This window comes from Brachyistius frenatus, unplaced genomic scaffold, assembly GCF_029030835.1.
Source record: "Brachyistius frenatus isolate BFR_SWC_R1_liver_20210118 unplaced genomic scaffold, ASM2903083v1 Contig_144, whole genome shotgun sequence".
Lineage (NCBI taxonomy): Eukaryota > Metazoa > Chordata > Actinopteri > Embiotocidae > Brachyistius > Brachyistius frenatus.
The window spans coordinates 490,247-512,872 of NW_027210743.1; the positions used below are offsets into that span (position 1 = coordinate 490,247).

Below are 22,626 nucleotides of genomic sequence, written 5' to 3' on the forward strand. Positions count from 1 at the left end.
GTAAACACATGGAGTCTTCTTATTATCGCTTATTATTAGGGTCCGAGCACCGACTGTGTGAAAGCCTTATTGTTCTTCAAGGAATTATTATTCCGCGTTATTATTATTCTCTGTAAACAACTGCATTTTTGGAGGCTTTATCATATTCAAAAACTCATGAAAGTTGGTACACAAGGTCAACAACAATACAATACAAAAAACTACAACTCAATAACAATAAAAAAAAATCACAAATGTTGTGATATGGTAAACATCTTTAATGCCAATAGATCACAATAATATCACAATATTACATGGCAATAATGTATTTTTCATGCCAAATTTCATGTTTTATTTCTGTTGTTTAATAGTTGCTTTCTTAGCAGCCTCTTAACTTCTATTTATTTTTTTATTATTATTAAGTATTTTGGTAATCAGGTTTTTATATAGTTAACGAAACAGAAGAAAGCAAAAAAGAGGTTACAACAGATTCAGATTGAACTTAGAGTTGTAGCTGACGATTATTATTACTACATTTTTAAGTAGTTTGTTGAGTAGTTTGAAGTAGTGTTAAGTTTCAGACGAGTATTTTTTTTTGAACAGATCCTCATTAAATATCTTTGCATAATAATTATTTAACATATTTGATAAACATTCGCATTTTGTTACTGCAGCAATTGAAATTGAGATTGACATGCTGTTTGTGTTTGTATGGGTTTGAACTTCTCTCTCTCGTCCCTGCTCTCTTTTTTACTAGAGGGTGTTTGGAAGATTTGGCTTTTTCTTTTTTCTTTTAAATGCCGGTTTCTTAAAGTTCTTTAAGAATCCTACATGCTCTTTAAAGTCCTTGCAGTTTCTGCAAGATGCTTGCAGTGTTAGTCCCTGCAGGTATTTAGTGAGGCTTGAAAGTTCTTTGTGAAACTTGATGTCCCTCCACTGAGGTTATTCGATGTCCACGAAACCCCACGGAGGATCTTTGAGGTCTTCCAGACTTCTTTGGTAAGCCTTGAAGTTTCTCCATTTCCACATAGTCTTGTGCAGTGCTGGAAAGTAATTGAGTACATAATGTATACTAAAATGCTTCACTTAAGTATTTATATTTTATGCTGCTTTATATTTATACTCTCCTACATTTCAGATAGAAATGTTATTTTGTTCCACTGCATTCTTTTGACAGCGATAGCTACCAGTTATCGTGCAGATGAAGGCCTTGCATGCAAACTGCAGGACCAATTGATGAAATATGTTGCATTTTATAGCATACACTACCAAACTGTATATAAAATAGTTCAAATGAACTTTAAATTTACCTCAACAACACGAATGATACATATTAAGTAATACATCTGTATGATTGCCTTCATTGGACAGGTTGTCATTGCACATAATGAGTACTTTTACTTGTGATACTTGAAGTAGTTCCACTGCTTTGCTGCTCGGACTTGTTAGTATTACTTCTGTAAAAGACCTGATGTCTTCTACCGCCGCTGTGGTCCTGAAGCCGATGAAGGTTAATGGTTATGGTGCATTGACTGCTTTAATATGTTTATGTCTTCTTGGAAGTCAAGAGGTCCTTTCAGCTACTTGTAAGATCCCTGTGAGACTATGGATTGCAGCGTGCACGAGCCTGCCGCCCGGCCTCGTGGCTGCTGGCCCTTTAAGAGGAGCAGGGGGGCGCGCCGCGGAGCATCTTGGCTGCGGTGTTTTTGTCTCCCTGTCAGTGAGCGCTCCTGGGCCGAGGCGGCTGAAAGGATTTCGGGAGGGCAGGTAAGAGCGGAAAAGAAGTTACCTTTCCTCCGTTTTAAAATTGGTCTCGGGCTCCCTTTTGTCAAACTGTGTTTTAAAGCGCGCCATACGAAGCGACCCGACTTCTTTTGTGAAGCGTCGCTCCTGCCCGTTTCTCCGAAGTAACGGGTCCTTTATCCTCCTAAACCGCCCCAGGCTCAGTTATAGCTTTCCTATAATTTATAATATATTTGCCTGATGTTCTGACTAAATAAGTTTAATAATTTAACGTGAGTGTTTCTCTACCTTTAGAGGAATGTATGAGTGAGTCTCATGGTCGCTCCTCCGGTGCGTGTCTTTTTGTTCAGAGCATCATTGGTGGCGAGGAGCGCCGAAAAATCTCGAGCCCGCATTAATAATAATAATAATAACAACAGTTCGTAATAATAACATTTCTACAGCAAGTAAAAGTGCGTTTGTCATGCTGAAGGGCGAGATTACACTGGCCTCACATGTCTTTGGGTTTCTTATGGACATTTTCTACACAGCAGCCTATCGCTGTATATTCATCACATAGGGATCTGTTACGTTATTTTCGTAGAGGGAGGGGAGGGAGGAGGAATGGGGAGGGAGGGAGAGGGGGAGGCTCGGAGCCTCAACTTTTGTCTTTGGATTAAAGCAGTTTCAGTGTTGCAGCGGACAACAGTAAAAAAAAAAAAAAACAACAACAACAACAACAAAACCCTGTCAATTGCTAAACACCGCGTCATTCCCACAACAACAAAAACACGTTTGCGCGTGTTTTCTCGTCGTGGTGAAACTTTTTCTCGTGTCTGACTCGTGATATGTAGCGACAATCTTTTTAATTTCATCAGAAAGCTGGAAAGCTCAATGAGGACTGCGAAGTCCTCGGGGAGAGGGTGGGTCCCACGCATCCTGCTAGTTTTCATTACTTCCAGATGTTTTTGGTTGCCGCTGCTGGCCCTCAGATTTGCTAGTGTCGCCAGCTGTGGTCACTGAGGACAGTTTTCATGGAAGAGGTGTGATGGAGGTGTGTGCGTGTGTGTGTGTGTGTGTGTGTGCGTGTGTGTGTGTCAGTCAGCTGGACAGGTGAAGTGTAAACAAAAGGAAAACTCCATTTAGCCATATACCTGCTATTTTTCTGAAAATGCTTGGTAAGCCTAATTAATTTCTCAAACTAATTAGTCAGGCCTCAACAGGTTGAAATGCATAAATACAAGTCTTCCTTTTGAATTTGTAATTGTTCTAATATAGTTCTTAAGAATGTCTATAATTGCATGTGACAGTGTGTCTAATGATATATGTGGCAGACTGTCCACGCTCATCAGTAAACACATCAGTTGTTGCTTTCATGGAGGACATGCAGAACTTGGCAGGATATGGGGGGAGGGAGGGGGAGGGTAGTCATCGGCCTGTTACACTACATCATACAATACACCACTGTCCTGCTGTTGTGTAATGAGTCGCTGCCTGTATTAAATCACCTACCAGCGAATAGTTTGCGGCAGCTGCCTGGCACTCAGATGCTCTCTTGTCTTGTCATTTGTGTGGCTGCGTGGACAGGAGTGCGAGTCTGTGGCCATAATTTCTATCATAATATTTAGTTCAAGCTTCATATTGCAGTTAAACAGCACCACGATTGTACACTCTTTAGAATGATCATGAAGTTAGTACTGCAAACAAACAAAACAAAACAAAAAAGGACCATTTTAATCTTTATATTTGTAGATTTTAAACTGCATTAGTTTTAGCTAAGTGGACCAAATAAACCCTCAACGGAATATGTCCTGGTTCATTTGATATCCAGTGCACGTGAGTGTAATAAAAGGGAAACCTGTCTCTTCTTGGTTTGCATGGGGACCCCCTGGATTCCCATCAGAGACTCGTGGGAGTCCCCCAGACTGCACTTTGAGAATCTATAGTCAGGTTTTTCTGCAGCTGGAGTTTCCTTCAACTGTTTTTTTTTTTTTTCTTTCTTTCGCCGAGCAGGAATGTGATTGTCTCATTACAGTTTTCTGACCCAGGGGTGCTGCGGTGGAATGCAGGGGCTATAAACCCCATTTGCACACTGGGCCACACGCCGGGCATTTAAATGGTTTAGCGCGTCTAATGAAATTACACCCTGAACCTGCACGGGACTGTCTGTCACTGTCTGCTGCAGATTAACTTCTCTGGACAGTTTTACTGCATCGTGAGTGATCTGTTCTGTTTAAGCAATGCACACAGTCGGTCACGTCTTTCATTGTAGACACAGAAGGTTTGCCATACGAGGATCTATAATGTTAATATAGCTTTTTCAGTTTATTTACAAGCAGTCAGATTGTGGTTGTTGTTTTTATTGTGGCCGCATGTGCAGCATTTAAATGAGAAATGAACAGAAATCCAAATAGTTTTCCACAAATTTCAGTCTTCAAAGCAGCCTTTAAATGTACATTTATTTTACAATTTAAGAAGAAGTTTTTGCATTAGAGTTGCATTAGTTTATAAGTTAGGGGTAAACATATGGCCCAGTGTTACTGCACTAATGCCGGCCTGAGACATTAAGTAGGAGTATTAGCCCACTGCTAATACTCCTACTTAACTCTCTTGATTAAGGAAACCAGCGCAGTGATATGTATAGGGAACATATGGTCAAAATCTGGCTTTTAAAGATGGTAATTCATTATCTTCCTAAATTAGCTGACTGATCCCCTTAAATACATTAATCACTCAGAAAAGCCAGATGGACCGCTCAGTCCAGTTTGTTGTAATAGTCCGCGGGGGTGATGTTTTCCTGGCCTGCTTTGTTGTCTTTATGTCCACGGAGCCTTTTGATCAACGGTTCTCACTAAATCAGGAAGTAATCGATAAGATCCCTGAGAGGGAACCATTTAACGACATCGTTATTGCAGTAAGATTACTTCCTCTGGTCCGCTGTGCCATCCGCTGTGCACCGACGCACACGCTGACCTGATCTTATAACCCCAACACTGCTCTGACCGGCTCTCCTCCACCCATCTTACTGCTGTCTGGACTTTGTCTTCCTCCCCTCCAGACCCCACAAACCAGAGCAGCACTCTGCTGCTCTGCTCTCCATCAGTCTTAATCCCCACCTCCACAACTGCTCAGGAATTTTCTCCCAAATGCCTTTTTTTTTTTTTTTTCTTTTCCTTTTTGTCTTATTTTCCGGTGCCGCTCCTTGCCGCTCAGCCCCACCCTTGCTCAGTTTCCTGCTGGAGGTCAGCACAATGACCAATGGCAGACCGGCGGGTGTTTACCCCGCTCCTGTTCCAGGAGTAATGTGAGCTGGCCAGCCCCTCCTTTTTGGTCGTACTCTAGCAGGCACCAGACCGCTCCTGCCCAGCGCCGTCTGCTCCTCCACTCCTTAATGTAAAAAACAGGGGTTTGGTTTTTTTGGTTTGGTTTTTTTTTTTACTAAAGGGCACAGAGTACTAGAGGTGACATCCCATCGGGTAATGATTTCACCATCCGAGCTTCAAGCCCATATTATTCCAAACCCACATGTCCCACCAGCAGCACGAGAACACTCTGTATAACCATGTTGATATTAGATCATCTGGCATCTTGACACTTGGTGAAGGCCCTTTCTGTCAAGCAGTGACGTACACCATCGGCCACATCATGCTTGGTGATAAATGGCTGTTGTTGCTTCTACCCATAACGTTCTTCCGGGGAGAGATTTGTTATAATTTTTCTGTGATTTATTATTCATTCAGGACCAGTTGGCTGAATGAAGCCATCTGTTCTGGGGAGTGAGAAGGAAGACAAAGAAGTCTTAGTAGATATATATCATCAACTGTGTCTCCTGTTGTGATCTTTCTGTAACATTTAAAACTCTTCTGCACATCTATATTGAGGTCTTTGCGGTCTCTTAGTCTGAGAAAAAACAACAACCTCTGAACAACAATAAGCTTTATTTAGTGAGAGAAAGTGCAGCTTGTGGTCGGGATTCTCTATTTTCAGTCGATTTTTTTTTTCAGAGGAATGCGCAAATGATGGTAATCTTCTAGGCGGTGCCATTCAAGATCATGAGGAAAGGTCCTTTGAAACTTATTTACGCATCGTGAGGAGCGCTTGTAGCCTGATGTTCTTCCTGCATAAACAGCAGCAGACTCATTCGGGTGTCAGCAGCAGGATTTGCAGTGATTCATACTGGTGGAGTCCAACTCTGAGAACAGGCATGTTCTTCTCATTTGAGAAGTTTCCATCTAAAACTCCCAGCAGCATTTATTATTTTATTCTCCCCCCACTCTTGCAGTTTGGCCTTTTCTTTCCTCGCATTCCCACTCCTTCTCTCCCACCCTCCCTCACATACTGTACTATTCCTCCTCTGCTTTCTCCCTCTCCTACCGCTGCTCCCTTTTTTTTTATTTTTCTGTCTCATTTACGCTCTCCTTCTCCTTGTTACTCTTTTTCCTGGGCTGGGAGGAAGTGACTGGGTTGTTTCTGCATCCTCGGGGAATAGAAAGATGAAGCTGCCTTTCCTGTAACCCTTTCTTAATCAGACCTCAAACTACTGTTTTGCAACATCAATTAGCCTGGTATGATGACAGTGGCACACGAACTGACAAAGCCCTGACAGTTTGAGAGCCTTTATGGGCTCAACTGACTTTAAAAAATGCTGCATTTTGTCATGAAGCTGTTGCTAAAAATTTGGCAGACAACTTAAAAATGGCTAAATCTCTTGAATTTCATATCATCTGTGGCCTTACCTGAATAAATCAACATAATAGCTACAGCTGTGTTTTTTGATCAGTGGGAGTCTTCAGGCCTCGGACAGTGTTGGTGTGTTGACGGAGGGGAGGGAGGGTGTGTGTGTGTGTGGGGTGGGGTGGAGGGGGTATCAGTGTGTTTTCATCTGTGTTGTGTGGGAGTCAGTGGGAGTTCAGTTTGTCTCCTCTGTAATGTTTGGTATTTGTCTTAGTCAAGTATTTGCCATCTGCGCCAACAAAAGGTTTTAACTGAACGCTGTACATAGTTCATTGTCTTTGGTCCCAATAGTTTGAAAGTAGCTTTTGGCATTGATGTATTCGGTAGAGATGCCTTCATGACATTGGTTTCCTTCGATATCTTTCACAAGTAGCCGCGCAGATAACCACGTTTGTCAGCTTTGGAGCCTCGGGCTCTTCTCAATCTCGACGTCAGTCACTTAGTTCGAGTCCTGCCTCTTGTATTCCCACTCTCTGTCAGTGTGTGGGTCCTTAACACCACTTCGTCGGCTGTTTGTTTGTTTTGAGGCAATTTTCCCTGCCACACTGTCACACACACATGGTTTCTCTCCATCTCTCTCTCTCTCTCTCTCTCTCTGAGATGCCCCTCCTTGCTTTCTATTAGAACCAGCTGTGGAAATGGGAGCTGAATGAATGGCTCTTTGTGATTTGGCTGTCGTTCCAGTCTAAAAGATCTGTTTCCCCTGCCGCTCCACCCTTTTTGGTATTGGCATGACAACAATATTAAACAATGGACCGAACAACAGCAAGTCTTGTTATGATATAATGCAAAGGTCACCCATCAGTGGGTTTTTTTAGGCTGCGGAGACCTTGAGACAAAATGTCGACTGCACTTCCACGGCAGTCTGAGTCTGAGCTGCCGGAGCCAAAGCATGAGAATCCGCAGACGGCGTCATGCAGCTGATGTGGTGAACACTTGCGCAGTAGTTGGTCTGTGTTGCAGGGAACGCATTACAAGGCTCATGAAATCAGTGTAGCCTCAGGTGATGTGTGCAGGTGATGGCTTTTCCCACCAAACTGGAGGGTGTGTGTGTGTGTGTGTGTGTGTGTGTGTGTGTGTGTGTGTGTGTGTGTGTGTGTGTGTGTGTGTGTGTGTGTGTGTGTGTGTGTGTGTGTGTGTGTGTGCGCGCGCGCGCACGCCACTGGATTTGGAAATGTTAGTCACAGAAGCCAGAAACACAACACATTGCCCAATCACATGGTAGGGAGGCTGCCGCTCCCAGCCTTGAATTGATTAGAGTGCCTTGAACTGGAGCGAGGAATGGGGTGGGGGAAAGACAGCGTTTCCAGAAATCTGGGAGAGCGGCTCTTACACATGGATCAGGCTTCATCCACGCTGCGCTACAAGGAGGTCAAAGAGCGATGGGCATCTCACGAGGGCATATTGTTTACATCCGGTGTGTCATTCAAAACCACCGGAATGTTTAGGAATGTTTTTTTTTTCTGGCTTTGCAACCTGTGTTTATAGTATTGCGGTAGCCACTCTTTTGTAACCTGTCATAAGTCTGTTTTTTTATCTCCTTGTCGACAGAGTCGCACACCTTTAATGGGGTTTTACAGACGTCTCCTGATGACTGTTACCCCAGATATCTCCTTTATTTTTATTCAAACTGCAGTCACAAGTAGAGACAGCCAAAGTTCAAGCTCCCTTTATTCCTTTTTCCCACAGGTGCTGACTGTAAGAGGGCAAGAAAAGGAAGGGAGAGCAAGGAGCCTGGGGAGGAGAGATCCCGTCCTCGCAGCGCAAGCAGCTGGTATGAAGCGGAAAATAAATCCTGCTTTTCCTAATTCACAAACCATTCCCAAGCATGAGCAGAATAGCAATCACCAGCGGCTGAGAGTCAGGAAGACTGGAAAAATCCATAAAGGTCTTCTCTGGGTGGTGGAAAGAGCGGTATTTCTGACTTAGCAATACTGGGATTTAATCCTTTGTAATGGCAATAATAATAAGGTGACTCAATGAGTGGAAGCAATGAGTTTGATGAACGTGGGAGAGCTGACCTCGAAATGAAGCCTGGCATTTCAGATTACTGCTCAGGGTGGTCTCAGTCCTCTGACACACCAAAGACACAAGAATGTTTATCTGTGCTGTAAATCAAACCCAGCTCTTAAGCCTCCAGATGCGATGCAAGAGTTTGGTTGTAAATGAATTAACCTGAAGCTTCCCTGCATGTACAAAAACAAACCTTTTGCAAGTGGGGAGGAGGGAAAGGTCGATGAAGCTACAGCATTACGCAATAATTCTCGTGACAACTTACAGGACATACCACAGGCGTGAAATTTGCGCTGGATGACCTGCATCTCACCCCCCGAGGGCTGTCTTAATCTTAATAGTAGGGAATGGTGGGAGAATGCCTTGCGATGTTGACTTCCTTTAGTATGGTATGCAGCTGTATCAGGAGGTAGGGGGGCGAGGCATTATTCCTGGATGGGGCTGGCCAGGGAGAGTTGTCTGAAGAATGGCAGCATGAGCGCTGGGAAAGGCGAACACTGGTTTCTGTTCAGATGTCATGTCAAAGGAACTCTGTTTGAGAGCCGAGAGAGAGAGGGAGGAAGGTCAGCCACTCCACCCCAGCCAATACTCAGACACTCAGGGGAGAACGTACAGTACATACATGCCAACACATCTGAAACAGCCAGTGAGCCACTGCTGGGAAGGCAAAGGGGGAGGCCTGGTGGCGTGGGCGGTTCTTTGAAGGGGTGATGCGTGAGGAAAGGCTCCCAGAGAAGTAATAAGGAAAGAGAGATTTTAAGCAGAGAATGAAGTGAGTTTGAGCACGAAGATTTGACTTGAAGGAGTAAAAAAACTGCACGAGAGAAACTGAGTGGACAACGTCAGCCCTCATGTCTGCTGGGCTGGGATGTCGCTAAACTGCAGACTCTAATTATATCTCATCAACTGTCCACTGTCAGGGCTGTCCTCCACCCTCCTGTATACACAGACACGCACACACACACACACACTCACTCGCTGTCTCACTTCTAACCACTCCTCTTCTCTCTGTCCTGCTCATACTTTCTCACACATGTAGTTAGACTGCACTGTTCAACACGCAGCACATAATCAGTCAAACACTTTCCCTGGAGATAAACGGACACTCAGACTGTAAGACGAAGGCATGGCGCCAAAATTCTTCTTTCTTTTTATGTTTCTTGATATTTTCTGAGATTTAGTAAAAACATTTTTATCTGTGACAAGTACCTTTTTTTTTCTTTTTTTTTCCCCATTTCATCTTTTTTTCCCTGCAATCTCCAATGTTTAGCATTTATATATAACACTGACTTAAAGTTTATATCCCGGACGTCTGATAAATTCCTCATGCATAAGCTGAAAGATAGTTGGCTCAGCGTTGACGCTCTATTAAATTTAGTTTACCCGTGTGATTCTTTTTTCCCACCGTGGGGTGAGGAGTGCTTTAATGTTTGCCATTGTTAAAATAGGACCATACGTGCAGGCGCACACAGTATTTCCATGGCTCAAAATGTGTGGGTCAATCTTGGTACGAAAGGGTGATGAAAGCGTGCAGATAAGGGGAATCACAAAGAGAAATTAAACTGACTACAGCACTTCAAAAATACCAAGTCAATTTAGTCAGTGTTTCCAAGTGCCCTACTTTTCACGAACGAGAAAGCACGGGCGAGGGTCACAAGATAGAGAGAGAGAGAGAGAGAGGAGAGAGAAAGGGGAGAGAGAGGGGAAGAGGGGGGAAAGAGAGGGAAGGTAGGTCAGAGAGAGCGGAGAGAGGGGAGAGAGGAGAGAGAAGGCTTCATTTAGAGAAGAGGTTCTCAGAAAAAGACATGAAAACAGCCTTAAACTGAAACAAATTGAGTATGCCCCAAGAAACAAAGTGGAGGTTTTCAGTACAAACTTCTGATCTGAACTCCTTAAAGCCACAGTACTCTAATGATATTTGGCTGGGTAATGCTGTGGATGGCTTAAATATTGCATCCCTAGTTCCCACAAAGTGATGACCTAGAAAGTTAATCTTTTCCAAGCAGAAACCAACTCCGAGCTATTGGCATTGGGGGCCTCTGCGTTGTTGCTGGCAGTGCGTTGCTTTGTGTGGGAGGAAAATGCCCAATCTTTTGTTTGTAAAGAGTCAAATTGCAGTACCTTCGGAATAAGAAATCCACTGAAGTAAGTTCTCATCAATTCACTGTGTTTACTGTGTTAAAGTAATAAACAAGTCAGTGCGGAGGGAAGGAGAGAGAGAAAGAATGACCAGCTCAAACCTCCTGGTCGTCAGCTGACGTGGAGAGTGGGGAGAAAGGAGCAGAAAAACAAAAAGAAAGGACAAATAGAGAAGAGAAAGTGAGGGAGGGAATGAAGAGAGGGTGTCTGTAAACCCTAAATTGAGAGGCGAAGAAGTTAGTGTGCGCGCAGAGAGATGATTCCTAATAAGGTTGCAACTGGCAAATCTCTGTCCTGGAATTAGCTGCCAGGAAACTTTCCCCTGTAACTCCACTTCTCTGAGTGCTATGAACAGACACAAACACACAATAGACTGTGACCTACTACGCTGCGAAAAATGAACGGTGAAAGTTAGGGATGGTGGTAGGAAGGTGACGTAAACAAGGAAACAGTAAAACTATTTCTGACCATCAGATAAAAAAAAAAATTACACGGTCATAAATAGCAATAGTTTATGGTGGATAATCAAACCATTTGCAGAGAAGGACTCACTCTTTAAAGACACTGCACTTGTTAGGTTTCTGTTGGGCAAAGACAGATGCACTAACTCCATCTTGTGATCACTGCAATAAAAGCGATTTCTGTTCTTTTGGAAAATATTTAGTATAATCTGAACTCGTTTGTCGCCCCACAGGTGAGAGTTTGTGTGTGACTGTTTGGAAAGCAGCCGCAGGCTCACGATGGCTCAGGTGCTGCACATGGACCCCGGCTTCCCAGGTACAGCTTTTGTTTATTATTACTGATAATAATCACCATAAGTTTCATTTTGTTTGTTAGAATTTAAACTGTCACACAACTTGCATGCAGTTTAGCAATAATGTTGAGTAATATATTTTCAACTCTTATTAGGTTAGGGTATAGCGAAGCTCACCACTCCACTTTGTACCTAATTTGGTGATTGTTTCAGAGTACGTATATAAATACACAGTAGCTCCGAGCTGATGCTGTTTTCTAAAGTCTGAGCCCAAGATTAGACGCAGATTTCCGTTTGTTTAAAGTTGATTTCCTTCCCCCGCAGGGAAACTCAACCCGCCTGCTCCCCCTTCCCTGCACGCCAAAGAAAAAGAGGCGCCCTACTCAGTGGAGACCCCCTATGGCTACCGTCTGGACCTAGACTTCCTCAAATATGTTAACGACATAGAGAAGGGGAATACTATCAAGAAGGTGCCCATCCAACGCCGGCCGCGCTACGGCTCCCTGCCTCGTGGCTATGGCTACGCCGGCTCCTGGTGGACCTCCACCGAGTCTCTGTGCTCCAACACCAGCATGGACAGCCGACATTCCTCCTTTTCCTACTGCGCCCCAGGCTACCACACATCGCAGAGGCCCAGCTTCAGTACTGCCCGGGTGGAGAAGACCCTGTTAGACGCTCGCAGGAAGCTGGAGGAGGAGAAAGAGGGGCGGAGATTCTCCAACCTGGGGAGCATGCACAGCAGCGTAGCGGGCTCGAACACCTCCCTCAGCAGTGCACACAGCTTCAACCGGGCACAGGGTGGAGGTGGATCCTTCACCCCCATGAGCTCTGGCCTGTCCACCCCAGTGACTCCAACCCCAGCCCACTTACAATATGTCAGGGAGCAGATGGCTGCAGCCCTGAGAAAGATAAAGGAGCTGGAGGAGCAGGTGAAGACCATCCCTGTGCTCCAGGTTAAAATCTCTGTGCTGCAGGAGGAGAAGCGGCAGCTCAGCGTCCAGCTGAAGAGCCAGAAGTTCCTGGGCCACTCTCTGGGTTTCAACCGAGGTCGTCCCCGAGGGGAGCTCTACATCGACATCCCTGAGGAGGAGGCGAGCAATGGAGCTAAGAGCAGCAGCAAGACAGCAGGGCCACTGTCTCCCACCACACCTGAGGGCTACAAGCAAGACTCAGGGTGTGAGATTGAGGACACAGTGATTGTGGGCGGAGCACGGCCAGATGCAAAGCGGGAAGTGCGCACCATCGGAGTCGGACCAGAGGACTCGAAGGCCAGTCGTGAGGTGGGAGTCTGGGTTCGGGAGAAGGATCTGGGCCTGCTGCCTGAGACAGAGGCTCTCAAAGATCACGTGGGGCAGCTTGAGGGCCAACTAAAGAGGACAATGCAGGAGCTACAGACTGCACAGCAACAGGTTGCAACAGTCCCGAAGGTCCCACAGGCAGAGCATCCAGTCATGGCTACCAGCGTGGGCTGGCAGGAGCCACAAGGCTGCAGCCTGCACACTCTCGTCAGCTTCACCCAGCAGCCACAACAGAGGGATCAGAGAACTGTGGGAATCCAGGTGTACACACTGGAGCATCCGACTGTGGTGGAGGTGGGCACGCTGCTCCGAGCAGAGACCTGCAGCGCCCCCTCCCCTCAACCAGCTGCTGAAGTCAAGGAGGGCCCCCACAGAGGACAAACTGAGGGTCTGAGTTCAGAAGGTAGTGAAGGACCAAGGACACACTGAGTTACCTGTTTGCTTACCTTTACCAAAACAGCCTAATGCAGTTCAATGCAAGAGCACTTTGTAAAACATATAATGTTCAGTATTTGTTGACCGTAAAGTTTTGGGATTTGACACCCTCACATTTAAATTAGGAACGTACAAAACATGAGAAACACCTCTCAATATAAATTCTAATACGACACAACTACCGACTGCAGCCTGAAAAAAAACCCTGCATAGCTGAATCGGCACTTGTCTAAAAAATACATTTTAAAATTAAAAGCCAGGATTTATTGCTTTAATATTGTTTTGGATTGCATCAGATTGTTTTTAACTTCACATTTAGTTCATTGTTTCCCTCTTTGAGATATTTGATCAGTTATTAAGGTTAAAACTTCTTCTTTCTGTCTCTCAGAGGGTCCGGTTGAGTTGCCAATTGCAGTCAGCTCCAAGCAGGTACGCGACGTCCTGAAGAGCGAGTTGTCCACCTCGGTACCTATAGCTAACCCTGCCGTCGTTGTAGCATCCGGCGAGCAGATCGGTTTGGTGCAATCTAAAGAAAAGGAGACACACCAGCACACAACCAATGAGTCTATCCCGTCAGAAGAAGCCTCATCTAAAACGGGTACGTGGATTAAACTCCTTAACATGAATGCTGACGTGTTCTAACCACATTATATTTCCACAGTATTTATGATCGCTGGTATCTTTTGTAGCCTCATCTCCTCAGTCTTCTCTGAGATCCATTATGAAGCGGAAAGCAGAAGGTCAACCAGGATCTCCCTCAACAAAGAAAAACCTACAGTTTATTGGAGTCAATGGAGGGTGAGTGTCAGTCACCGTGGACCAGAGTAAAAGAAACATTTGAAAGAGTAGAAATTACGTTGTATTCTCTGCTTAGGTACATTGATAAAATGAACAAAAGTTGCAAAGACTCCGATCTGTTTAACAGTGAACGATGTTCTTGTTTTACAGCTATGAGTCCTCATCATCAGAAGACAGCAGCAGCGAGAGCTCAGACGAGGGGAGCGACTCTAGTGAATATCACGAAGCCAGAGAAAAACTGCCCGAGTCCTCAGTCCAGCACCAGCAGATAATCCACAACAAGGCTTCCCAGCCACAAGAAAACACCAGCGTACCTCAGCAAACTGCCGTCAAACTACCAGCTGTCATTCCAGACTCGCAGCAGAGTCCCAGCCAGTCTGCAGCGGCAGACACAAGACTGTCAGACAAAGCTCCCCAGTCAGCAGCGACAGACACTGTCGTGCAAAAATGCGCCTCACAGCCACCAGCGTCAGACTCAACCGCAACTCCCTCGTGCCCAGCTAATGGTTCTGCCTCTAAAGACACTGTCGACGAGTCGTCAGAAAAACACACCGTCACCCAGGAGATCACGTTCACGTCATCAAGCACTGAATCCCCTCCGGAGCAAAACTCCGTTAAGTCTACCTGTCCTTCATCGGCGTGTGTCACTAAAACCGCTGAGATCACCGAGCTGCAGCTCGCCGTCCAGTCGGAAACATCTGTCCCCTCCAGCCAGTCGGACTCCAACCCAGCGGCTGAAAGCATCGCAAATGACACTGCCACAGCATCTTCCAAGCAAGTCAGGTAAATGTTTATGTAGTCGACAGACAGTCTGTCTACGTAGAATGAAAATGTGAATGAGCAGCAGTGATGGGTGTTGTCTTCTTGTCTGTTGCAGACTGGAGCTGAGCGACATCCAGATGTCAGCTTTGTATGCCCTGCAGAAAGCCCTGGGGCAACCCAACGCCTTCAGCCAACAAGGAGCAGTACGTGTTGAATCTAATTCACTTTATTTAACCGGGTCGATCCACTCTCTATCACTTTCTGGGAAACATCGAGAAGGTCCTCTTTTAAAAGCAATCACGTTGACAGCTACAAGCAAGACACAAGCGAACATGTGAAAACACAGCTCCGAGCAAACAGTGCACAGATTTTCCGGACATGAGGGACACTGTTGACTCTAACGAAAGATGGCAGGCTTTTATTATGTCATGTTTTGGGTTTTAGATTTTCATCTTGCAATCCATAATGTTTTGTTTTTTTTCATCTTTAAGGGACTTATATACTCCTTTTTTTCCCACATTTATTTCATAATTTTTGCAAGCGCTAGAAGCACAGTCTTCACACTTATCGTGTGTTTCTTCAGAGCTTTCCCTTACAAGAAACCCTTTTCCCATTGTTACTCTGAGATGTGCTCTTGCATTTCTCCAGCAGTCTCTCAAGTGTTTGTTTGCCTTAATTGTTTGTTTACCTCATTGTGTCTGATCTCAGAGGGCAGCCTACACTACTGTGCTGCAGGAGTGGCTACGTGTGTCCTGTCACAAAGCGGCCAACACAGCTGTTGTCAAGGCCTACATGGACACCTTCGCCTCAGTCTCCCCCCAGCTGCTGGAGTTTGTGATCAACATGGCGGACGGCAACGGGAACACGGCGCTTCACTACACCGTCTCCCACTCCAACTTCCCTGTGGTGAAACTTCTCCTAGACACTGGTGAGCAGATCACACAAGACACGTGTCAAGATTGTTTCATAAAAACTTAAATTCTCAGACATTGAGCTATGTCAAATTTTTGTTTTTTGTTTTCCTGAAACAAAATCCTATATTTAATATGGAGGATTTAATATGAACGAGTAACCCACAACATCTTGCCTTGAAAGGTACAGTTAAGAAATGATGAAGTCATTTTAACTTATTAACGAGTTCTAATTAAGAGCAGAACAAGTGATTTTGTTCTGCCTAAGATGTCATTTCCAATATCAATCTGTGTCTCACATCCTCCTGAGATTGTCTCATACATGTGACACATTCCTGTCATTGTCTGCGCTGCCGTTGTATCACCTGTCACACTGATGGCCTCTACACCTGACAGGCCTGTGTAACGCTGACAAGCAGAACAAGGCGGGCTACACGGCCATCATGCTGACGGCTCTGGCTGCCTTCCACTCTGACAGTGACCTTCAAACTGTCCTGCAGCTGCTGCGCACCGGGGACGTCAACGCCAAGGCCAGCCAGGTGCGCCCTCTACTGCCCGTTAGGTTTTACTGCATCACCAAATGCAACAAAATCCATGTCACAGAACAAACCGCTTTACAGGAGCTTTTCAGAACTGCGCTCACTCATGTGTCCCATAATTCTGACACCGAAGCGTGTACACAAGTTCAGAAAGATCACAGTAGATATTTTGTATAATGTGTGTCCGTAGGCCGGACAGACGGCCCTGATGTTAGCAGTCAGCCACGGCAGAGGGGACATGGTGCGGGCGCTGCTGTCCTGTGGGGCACAAGTCAACATCCGTGACGACGACGGCTCCACGGCGCTCATGTGTGCGTGCGAACACGGTCATGTGGACATTGTGCGTCAGCTACTGTCCGTGCCAGGCTGTGATGCCACTCTCACAGATAATGTAAGCAGCTCTACTTTTTTTCTTATCATGACAAGTCCTGAGCGCGCGCGCGCACGCGCACACACACACACACACACACACACACACACACACACACACACACACACACACACACACACCATCTCACCATTAGCATGTCATCGTGTCATGCAGGATGGCAGCACTGCTCTGTCCATTGCCCTGGAGGCCAGTCAGAACGACATCGCCGTGCTTCTGTACGCTCACCTCAACTTTGCGAAGCCTCCTTCTCCCGTGAGTATTTAAACACTTGCTTTGACCACAGAGAAGAGATTACCGACTCGTTTCTTCCGCAGCTTTTTCAAAAAGGATTTGATTGTTAAGCGGAGGAGGTTATTCTGGCAAATGTAGGAGGAAGTGTAAGAGGTAGATGAAATGGCAAATCTATAAGGAGTATCTCCTGGAAAAGACAAAACGTCAAAAATGTGATGCTGTGTTTTGTGATAAAGGTGTAAAAGTACCTGAACTTGAGATGTTTCTTGCATTAGCTGTTATTTTTCCCTCCTGCTTTGAACGTAACACGACAGAATGTGTATTTGTTTTGTAACCAACCTCCTGAACACACTAAAGCTCCTGAACTAAATCAAACTTTAATACCTTTTCTTTTCTTCCTCTAGGTTTCACCGAAGTCTCCTCTCTTGGGTTCCTCCCCTCCTGCTGCTGAACCAAAATAAACCTTCACTCCTGCAGCTCACGGGAGCCACACAGCTATTCCACAGATGTTTATTCATCCATGTGACCAAGAGAAACATTGACTTTGTTTGTGTTTGTTTTCACCCTGAATAATTTAAGTATGTCGTAATGTGCAGATAATTACAGGACAGCTTGCACCATTGTTATCCATTGCTTTTTCTACACGGCTTATCTTGATGGCGGTTGAAAACATGGATCTCTGGTGTGGTACAATCTAAAAACTGAACATGCAACGGCTGCGCATACGTCAGTGTAGTCTTTCAAGAATCCACTTGTCAGCACTGTTTTTAAGTGGCACTTGTGGCCAAATTTTCATTATACAGTTAATTGTTATACACTTGTTGTTTTATTCCATATCAGCCTCTTATTAGCTGCATAATAGAGCAACGTGTTTTCATTGTAAGGTGTACAATAGCTGTTACACAGTAGCATCATTATGTGTGACCATCACAGTCCTTTGGAATAACAAAAGCCAGCCCTCTCATGGATAAGTGTCCTTGCATCAACTAGCTCATTGGTGCTACAAAATGTAATACAGAAGACACCACTTCAACACTATTTATACACAAGATTTATTTACTCGAGAGTATTTTTGATATTGATTTTTTTTATTCTGACTTAATTCAGGACCTGTGAGGATTACGGTTTTATTTCCCAGGTAATGGTCGGCCTATCACACCTTTTTTTTTAACCAGAAGACAAACATTAAGTTTGCGTGTCGACCACATTTCCCCCAAATTAAACCCAAAGTTCTGTGACACTGTATTGTGGCAATATTAACAGAGGCCGAGTGTCAGTGTGAAGGAGGTAAGAGGTCAGCGTTATTCTCTGAAGGCCATGGTACTATGGTCTTTCTCTTTTTCTACATGAAGGTCTTTTGGATGGTTGAAAGGAAAGATTAGAGTATATCTATGTTTGTAATGTTCTGTGCTTATCAGATTTAACAAGAGTAAAAGAAGATTTGATTTGTTAAGATTTGTCAGGGAACTAGAAAGTGAGTGATTTGGGTCTCAAAAGGATAGGCCATGTAAGATATGAATATTAGAATAATATATGTCAATATAAACTGGTAATTATTATGCCTAAAATCTTAACTCCTTGAACAAAAAGAGCATAGGCTGTTAATGTCAAAAATTTCTAATACTTTTTAAAGATGTTTTCAAAATTTTCATATTCACTTTTTGAGCAATTACATTTTTGTAAACTTTCAATTTTTTTAATTTAAGTATCTATCTTTTTATACATTTAGAGTTTTTAACTCACACCGGCTTTATGTAATCGCACAGCTCTGTAGTTTATGTTTTTTGATGGTTTGTGTAAAATTCTAGATTGTGTGTCTCCTCTTCTAGTTTGTGCATTTTGTAAAACAATGAATTAATAAATGTGGACCACATATTTCTATTGCATTCATTCAGGATTGCTTTTGTTGACCCCGAGGTTGCCATTAGTGATGAAACAAGGTAAAAGTCAGTTTGCATGAGCTAAGACACCAAATTGGAGGGTGGGGTGTTCTTCAAGGGGAAAAACACATACTAAAAGACTTTTAGTTTTTTTCTGTTGTATCCTCCTCTTGTGTTCACAGGCTTGAGGATGCATCTTTTACAGCAGTGTATGTTAGAGAGGGTCCACTAGAGGGCATCCAACCAATAACAGTTGAGTAAGTTTTCCTTCAATCTACAACCAATTTTTTTTATGTTAAAAAAAACACAAACACGTTTAATAATTTAGTGATGCATTTTATTTAATACTTACATTTTAAGTCAGTGTCATTGATTTCAAACTATGCAAAATTATAAAAATGAGAGAATTCTATCCCATAATATTGCCACAAAAAAATAAATAAAAAATCTAACTTAATATTCTTTTGTTTGCCTATTAGAAATCTTTGGTCTGTAATATTTAATGTTGAAATCTCACCATTTACATGATGGTTTCTTGGAAATATTCCTATACTAATCCCACAATAAATGCTATATGCAGAAAACAAAATTAATAATGTGATAGCATATTAATGGTTGACTTTGACATACACTTCGATAATATAATAAGAATAAAACACTCGACATGGCTGGTTGAAATAGATGTTAAATCTAAAACATGAAGGTCTTTCTCTGAGGATGAATTTAGCTGGAGGACCTGATGCAGGGGACGATCTATGATGATACTCACCTGGTACAGTTAACTCTGTCAGCCATTCAGGGGATAAAACCTTCAAGAAAGGGCAAAGGAGATATAGCTGCTCTAATACTATATTACTACAGAGTCTATAAACAAACACTGATACATGCCAGTGCATGTACGGTGTGGGCCTTAAGTCGCCACCTCCTCTTCATTCATCTGCTCAAGAGGAAAGGAATTCATCATGTAAAATAGCCTGACCTAAAAGTATACTTTTATATTTGCCTTTGGGTAAAAATAAAAGCCTACAGCAGCACTAAAACTTCAGGAGGTGTGTACTTATTTGTTAGAAGTATATTCCAGTGACACAGCTGCTATAACATCTTATTCCAGTGGTTCTGGGGAGTAACGTCACTGTCTGAAATGCTGCTTCCTGCCAAGACAAAACTAAAATGACTAGGTTTTAAGAGGGGCATGGTTACCCTCCAGTGCAATGACTTCATATTTATTTGAGCTATTTTTTCCAGCAACAATGTGATCATTTGTAGCAAGTCTGCGCTGGTCACAATCTCTAAAACAAACACATCACAGCAGCAGCTGGTTCTCTCAGACAGCTGCTCGTCTTTGGGAGGAGCCACCAAGATAAGACGCCGCTGTTTCAATGCCTTGAGTCTGTACCAGAACAATTCAATTCAATTCAACTTTATTTATAGAGCGCCAAATCACAACATAGGTTATTTCATGGCACTTAACTTATTAACGTCCTTACAGCAAGACGTTACAATATTATACAGAGAAACCCAACAATTCAACAATTCCCACATAAGCTAGGAGGGGAAAAAAAAACCCCTCCTCTTTAAAGGAGAAAAACCTCCAACAGAGGGAAGGAAAAACTCCCTCTTAACAGGAAGAAACCTCTGACAGAACAGTGTTGTTATGCACTGTGTGTGAGACAATATGATGTTTTAGAAGATGCCTGCCAGCCAGTCAAAAATGAGCCAGCTATTTTTTTTTTAATTCTCTTCGGAGTTTTACTCACTTTTTCACCCCAGACAGACCCCTTCTCACTGGTTCGACCATTGTAATTCTTCTATTTCCCTTCCTGTTTTTTCTTACCTTAACTTTATTCTCTGGCTAAAGTAGCAAGTGAACAGAACTCGTATGATTAGGATTACAAGCAGGAGTTTGACAATAACATCTTTATGTGGCTCCTCAATCTGTCATAAACAGCCCAAAACAATTACTTTGCTGACTGAGTTTTAATTGACCCTGGACTTTTTTTTTAATGTCAGACAGTAGTTCTCCGTGAATGAAATATTCCCAGTTATATGATATGTTAGCTTCACAACACAACCCCAGATAACAGCTGATCCACACGCTAGAAACAGCTTATCTATTCCTGCTTCTGTGCAGATCCACCCTTACAGCTACGTTGAAGTGGATTAGATAAGCCTTTGAAGCACAACATGTCTTGGCAGGAAAGACAAAAAATGACTTCACTCATCACATTGGAGAGTTTCCAACTGATAAACAAATCCATTAATATTACTTGGTGGCAGAGCCTAGATTTTGAATCTGTTTCATTGAGGCCTGTCTAGTGTCTGTGTGTTTGAAATGTTTTGAATAGACGAGAGTCTTTCATGGGTGGCGCAGTGTGGCAGTGGTTAGCACTCAAAACAAGAAGGTTCTGTGTTCGAACCTTGGCCAGGGGCCTTTCTGTGTGTAGTTTGCATGTTCTCTCTGTGCCTGCATGGATTCCCTCCGGATACTCCGGCTTCCTCCGGCCGTCCAAAAGACACATACGTCAGGTTTATTGATTCTACAAATTGTCCTTAGGTGTGACTGAGATCGGGAATGTTCTTTGTTTCTGTCTGTCTCTATATGTGTTGGCCCTGTGATTAATTCTTAGTTGCTGCCAAGCTTAACATAATGTTAAACTTACACAGACATTAAGTTCAGCTGTGACATGTTTAGATTGTCCCTGTTTTCACAAATCAAAAGAAAGATGATTAAATAGTTGTATATGCTGTTACATATATCCAGGTTGTACACTGCCTTCTCCCAAAAGGATAGACTCCAGCGAACCCGTCACCCTGTTCAGGATAAAGCGGGTATAGATAATGAAAGGATGGAAAGTCTTTCATACCTGACCTGACATGCAGCCACATGCTAAGATCAACTCTATTATTTCTTTCATTTTAGGAAGGTGATTGAACATTTTGCTCTGGAGTAATTGCTGATAGGGTTCATTTTCCTTTAATCAACTTGTTTATTGAACAAATAGTGCTTTATTTCATTATTTTAAATGCATAAAAGCATAAATGCATTAAAAAACAAACATAATAATCTGCAATATAATGGAACTGAGATTGAATGCTTATATTTCAAAGCGGTTTTCAAAACCATGATGGAAATACTTTTGTTTATCTCACACAAACCCATCTCTTGGACCGCCTATCTTGGGGGCGGTGCTGGGTGTGCCCGGGCCCAGTTTCAGGCATAAAAACCCCGCGGTCTCAACTGATCACAACATTCAACAGTCAAACAAAGACAAGATGACTAGTCTCACTTCTAAGGACAAGGACACCGTCAAGGCCTTCTGGGCCAAAGTGGCTGGCAAGGCTGAAGACATCGGCCCTGATGCTCTGTGCAGGTAAATATGAGCCCAAACTGACTGATATAACTTTAAATGATTGATTTATATTTACCCAATCATCCCTTCACATTTCTTACACAGGATGCTGGCGGTGTACCCCCAGACCAAGACCTATTTCGCCCACTGGAAGGACATGAGCCCCGGCTCTAGCCAAGTGAAGAAGCACGGGGCAACTGTGATGGGTGGAGTTGCTTTTGCTGTGAGCAAAATTGATGACCTGAAGGCCGGTCTTCTGAACCTCAGTGAGCTGCATGCCTTCACTCTCCGAGTGGACCCCGCTAACTTCAAGGTGCAGAACCAAAGCCTGTCATAGATGTGAAGTGTCTGTCAAACTGTGATCCATGAGAATTTTCCAAAATTTCCATTTGTCATTACAATTACCATACTGTGCTGTTCAGGATCACCACAGTGCAAGCTTTAGATGTGGCATAGGAATACTGATATAAGGGGTGAAGAGCCAAGCAGTGTGTGGGGAGCTGAAATCTCCATTCATAACATCTGTGTAATTATCTTGTTTTCACAGATTCTCGCCCACTGCCTCCTCGTTGTCTTGGCCATATTGTTCCCCAACGACTTCACCCCTGAGGTCCACGTGTCTATGGACAAGTTCATGTCTGCCGTGGCTCTGGCCCTGTCTGAGAAATACCGATAAACAGCAGGAGAACA

At 43.7% G+C, this 22,626-nt stretch overlaps 2 protein-coding genes across 2 annotated transcripts; both read left to right on the forward strand.

Moving 5' to 3' along the window:
- Positions 1 to 1,674: 1,674 nt before the first annotated feature.
- Positions 1,675 to 18,592, forward strand: kank2 (KN motif and ankyrin repeat domains 2). The gene is made up of 13 exons (XM_069715590.1): positions 1,675 to 1,746; positions 8,125 to 8,209; positions 11,282 to 11,364; positions 11,666 to 13,042; positions 13,463 to 13,672; positions 13,764 to 13,872; positions 14,023 to 14,655; positions 14,750 to 14,837; positions 15,343 to 15,562; positions 15,942 to 16,084; positions 16,275 to 16,475; positions 16,629 to 16,727; positions 17,111 to 18,592. The coding sequence occupies exons 3-13, from the start codon at positions 11,328 to 11,330 to the stop codon at positions 17,165 to 17,167; spliced, it is 3,174 nt and encodes a 1,057-aa protein (XP_069571691.1). The 5' UTR covers positions 1,675 to 1,746; positions 8,125 to 8,209; positions 11,282 to 11,327; the 3' UTR covers positions 17,168 to 18,592.
- A 3,267-nt stretch (positions 18,593 to 21,859) lies between these two features.
- Positions 21,860 to 22,626, forward strand: LOC138630933 (hemoglobin embryonic subunit alpha-like). Its single transcript, XM_069715595.1, has 3 exons — positions 21,860 to 21,957; positions 22,042 to 22,249; positions 22,484 to 22,626. The coding sequence occupies exons 1-3, from the start codon at positions 21,860 to 21,862 to the stop codon at positions 22,610 to 22,612; spliced, it is 435 nt and encodes a 144-aa protein (XP_069571696.1). The 3' UTR covers positions 22,613 to 22,626.

Bases quoted from the DNA above. Each gene is read 5' to 3' on its own strand.
- kank2 (XM_069715590.1), top strand. From the start codon at position 11,328: ATGGCTCAGGTGCTGCACATGGACCCCGGCTTCCCAG. The intron at 13,043-13,462 runs GTAGTGAAGGAC...TCTGTCTCTCAG, and splicing joins TGAGGGTCTGAGTTCAGAAG to AGGGTCCGGTTGAGTTGCCA. The intron at 13,673-13,763 runs GTACGTGGATTA...TATCTTTTGTAG, and splicing joins AGAAGCCTCATCTAAAACGG to CCTCATCTCCTCAGTCTTCT.
- LOC138630933 (XM_069715595.1), top strand. From the start codon at position 21,860: ATGACTAGTCTCACTTCTAAGGACAAGGACACCGTCAAGGCCTTCTGG. The intron at 21,958-22,041 runs GTAAATATGAGC...TTTCTTACACAG, and splicing joins GGCCCTGATGCTCTGTGCAG to GATGCTGGCGGTGTACCCCC. The intron at 22,250-22,483 runs GTGCAGAACCAA...TTGTTTTCACAG, and splicing joins TGGACCCCGCTAACTTCAAG to ATTCTCGCCCACTGCCTCCT.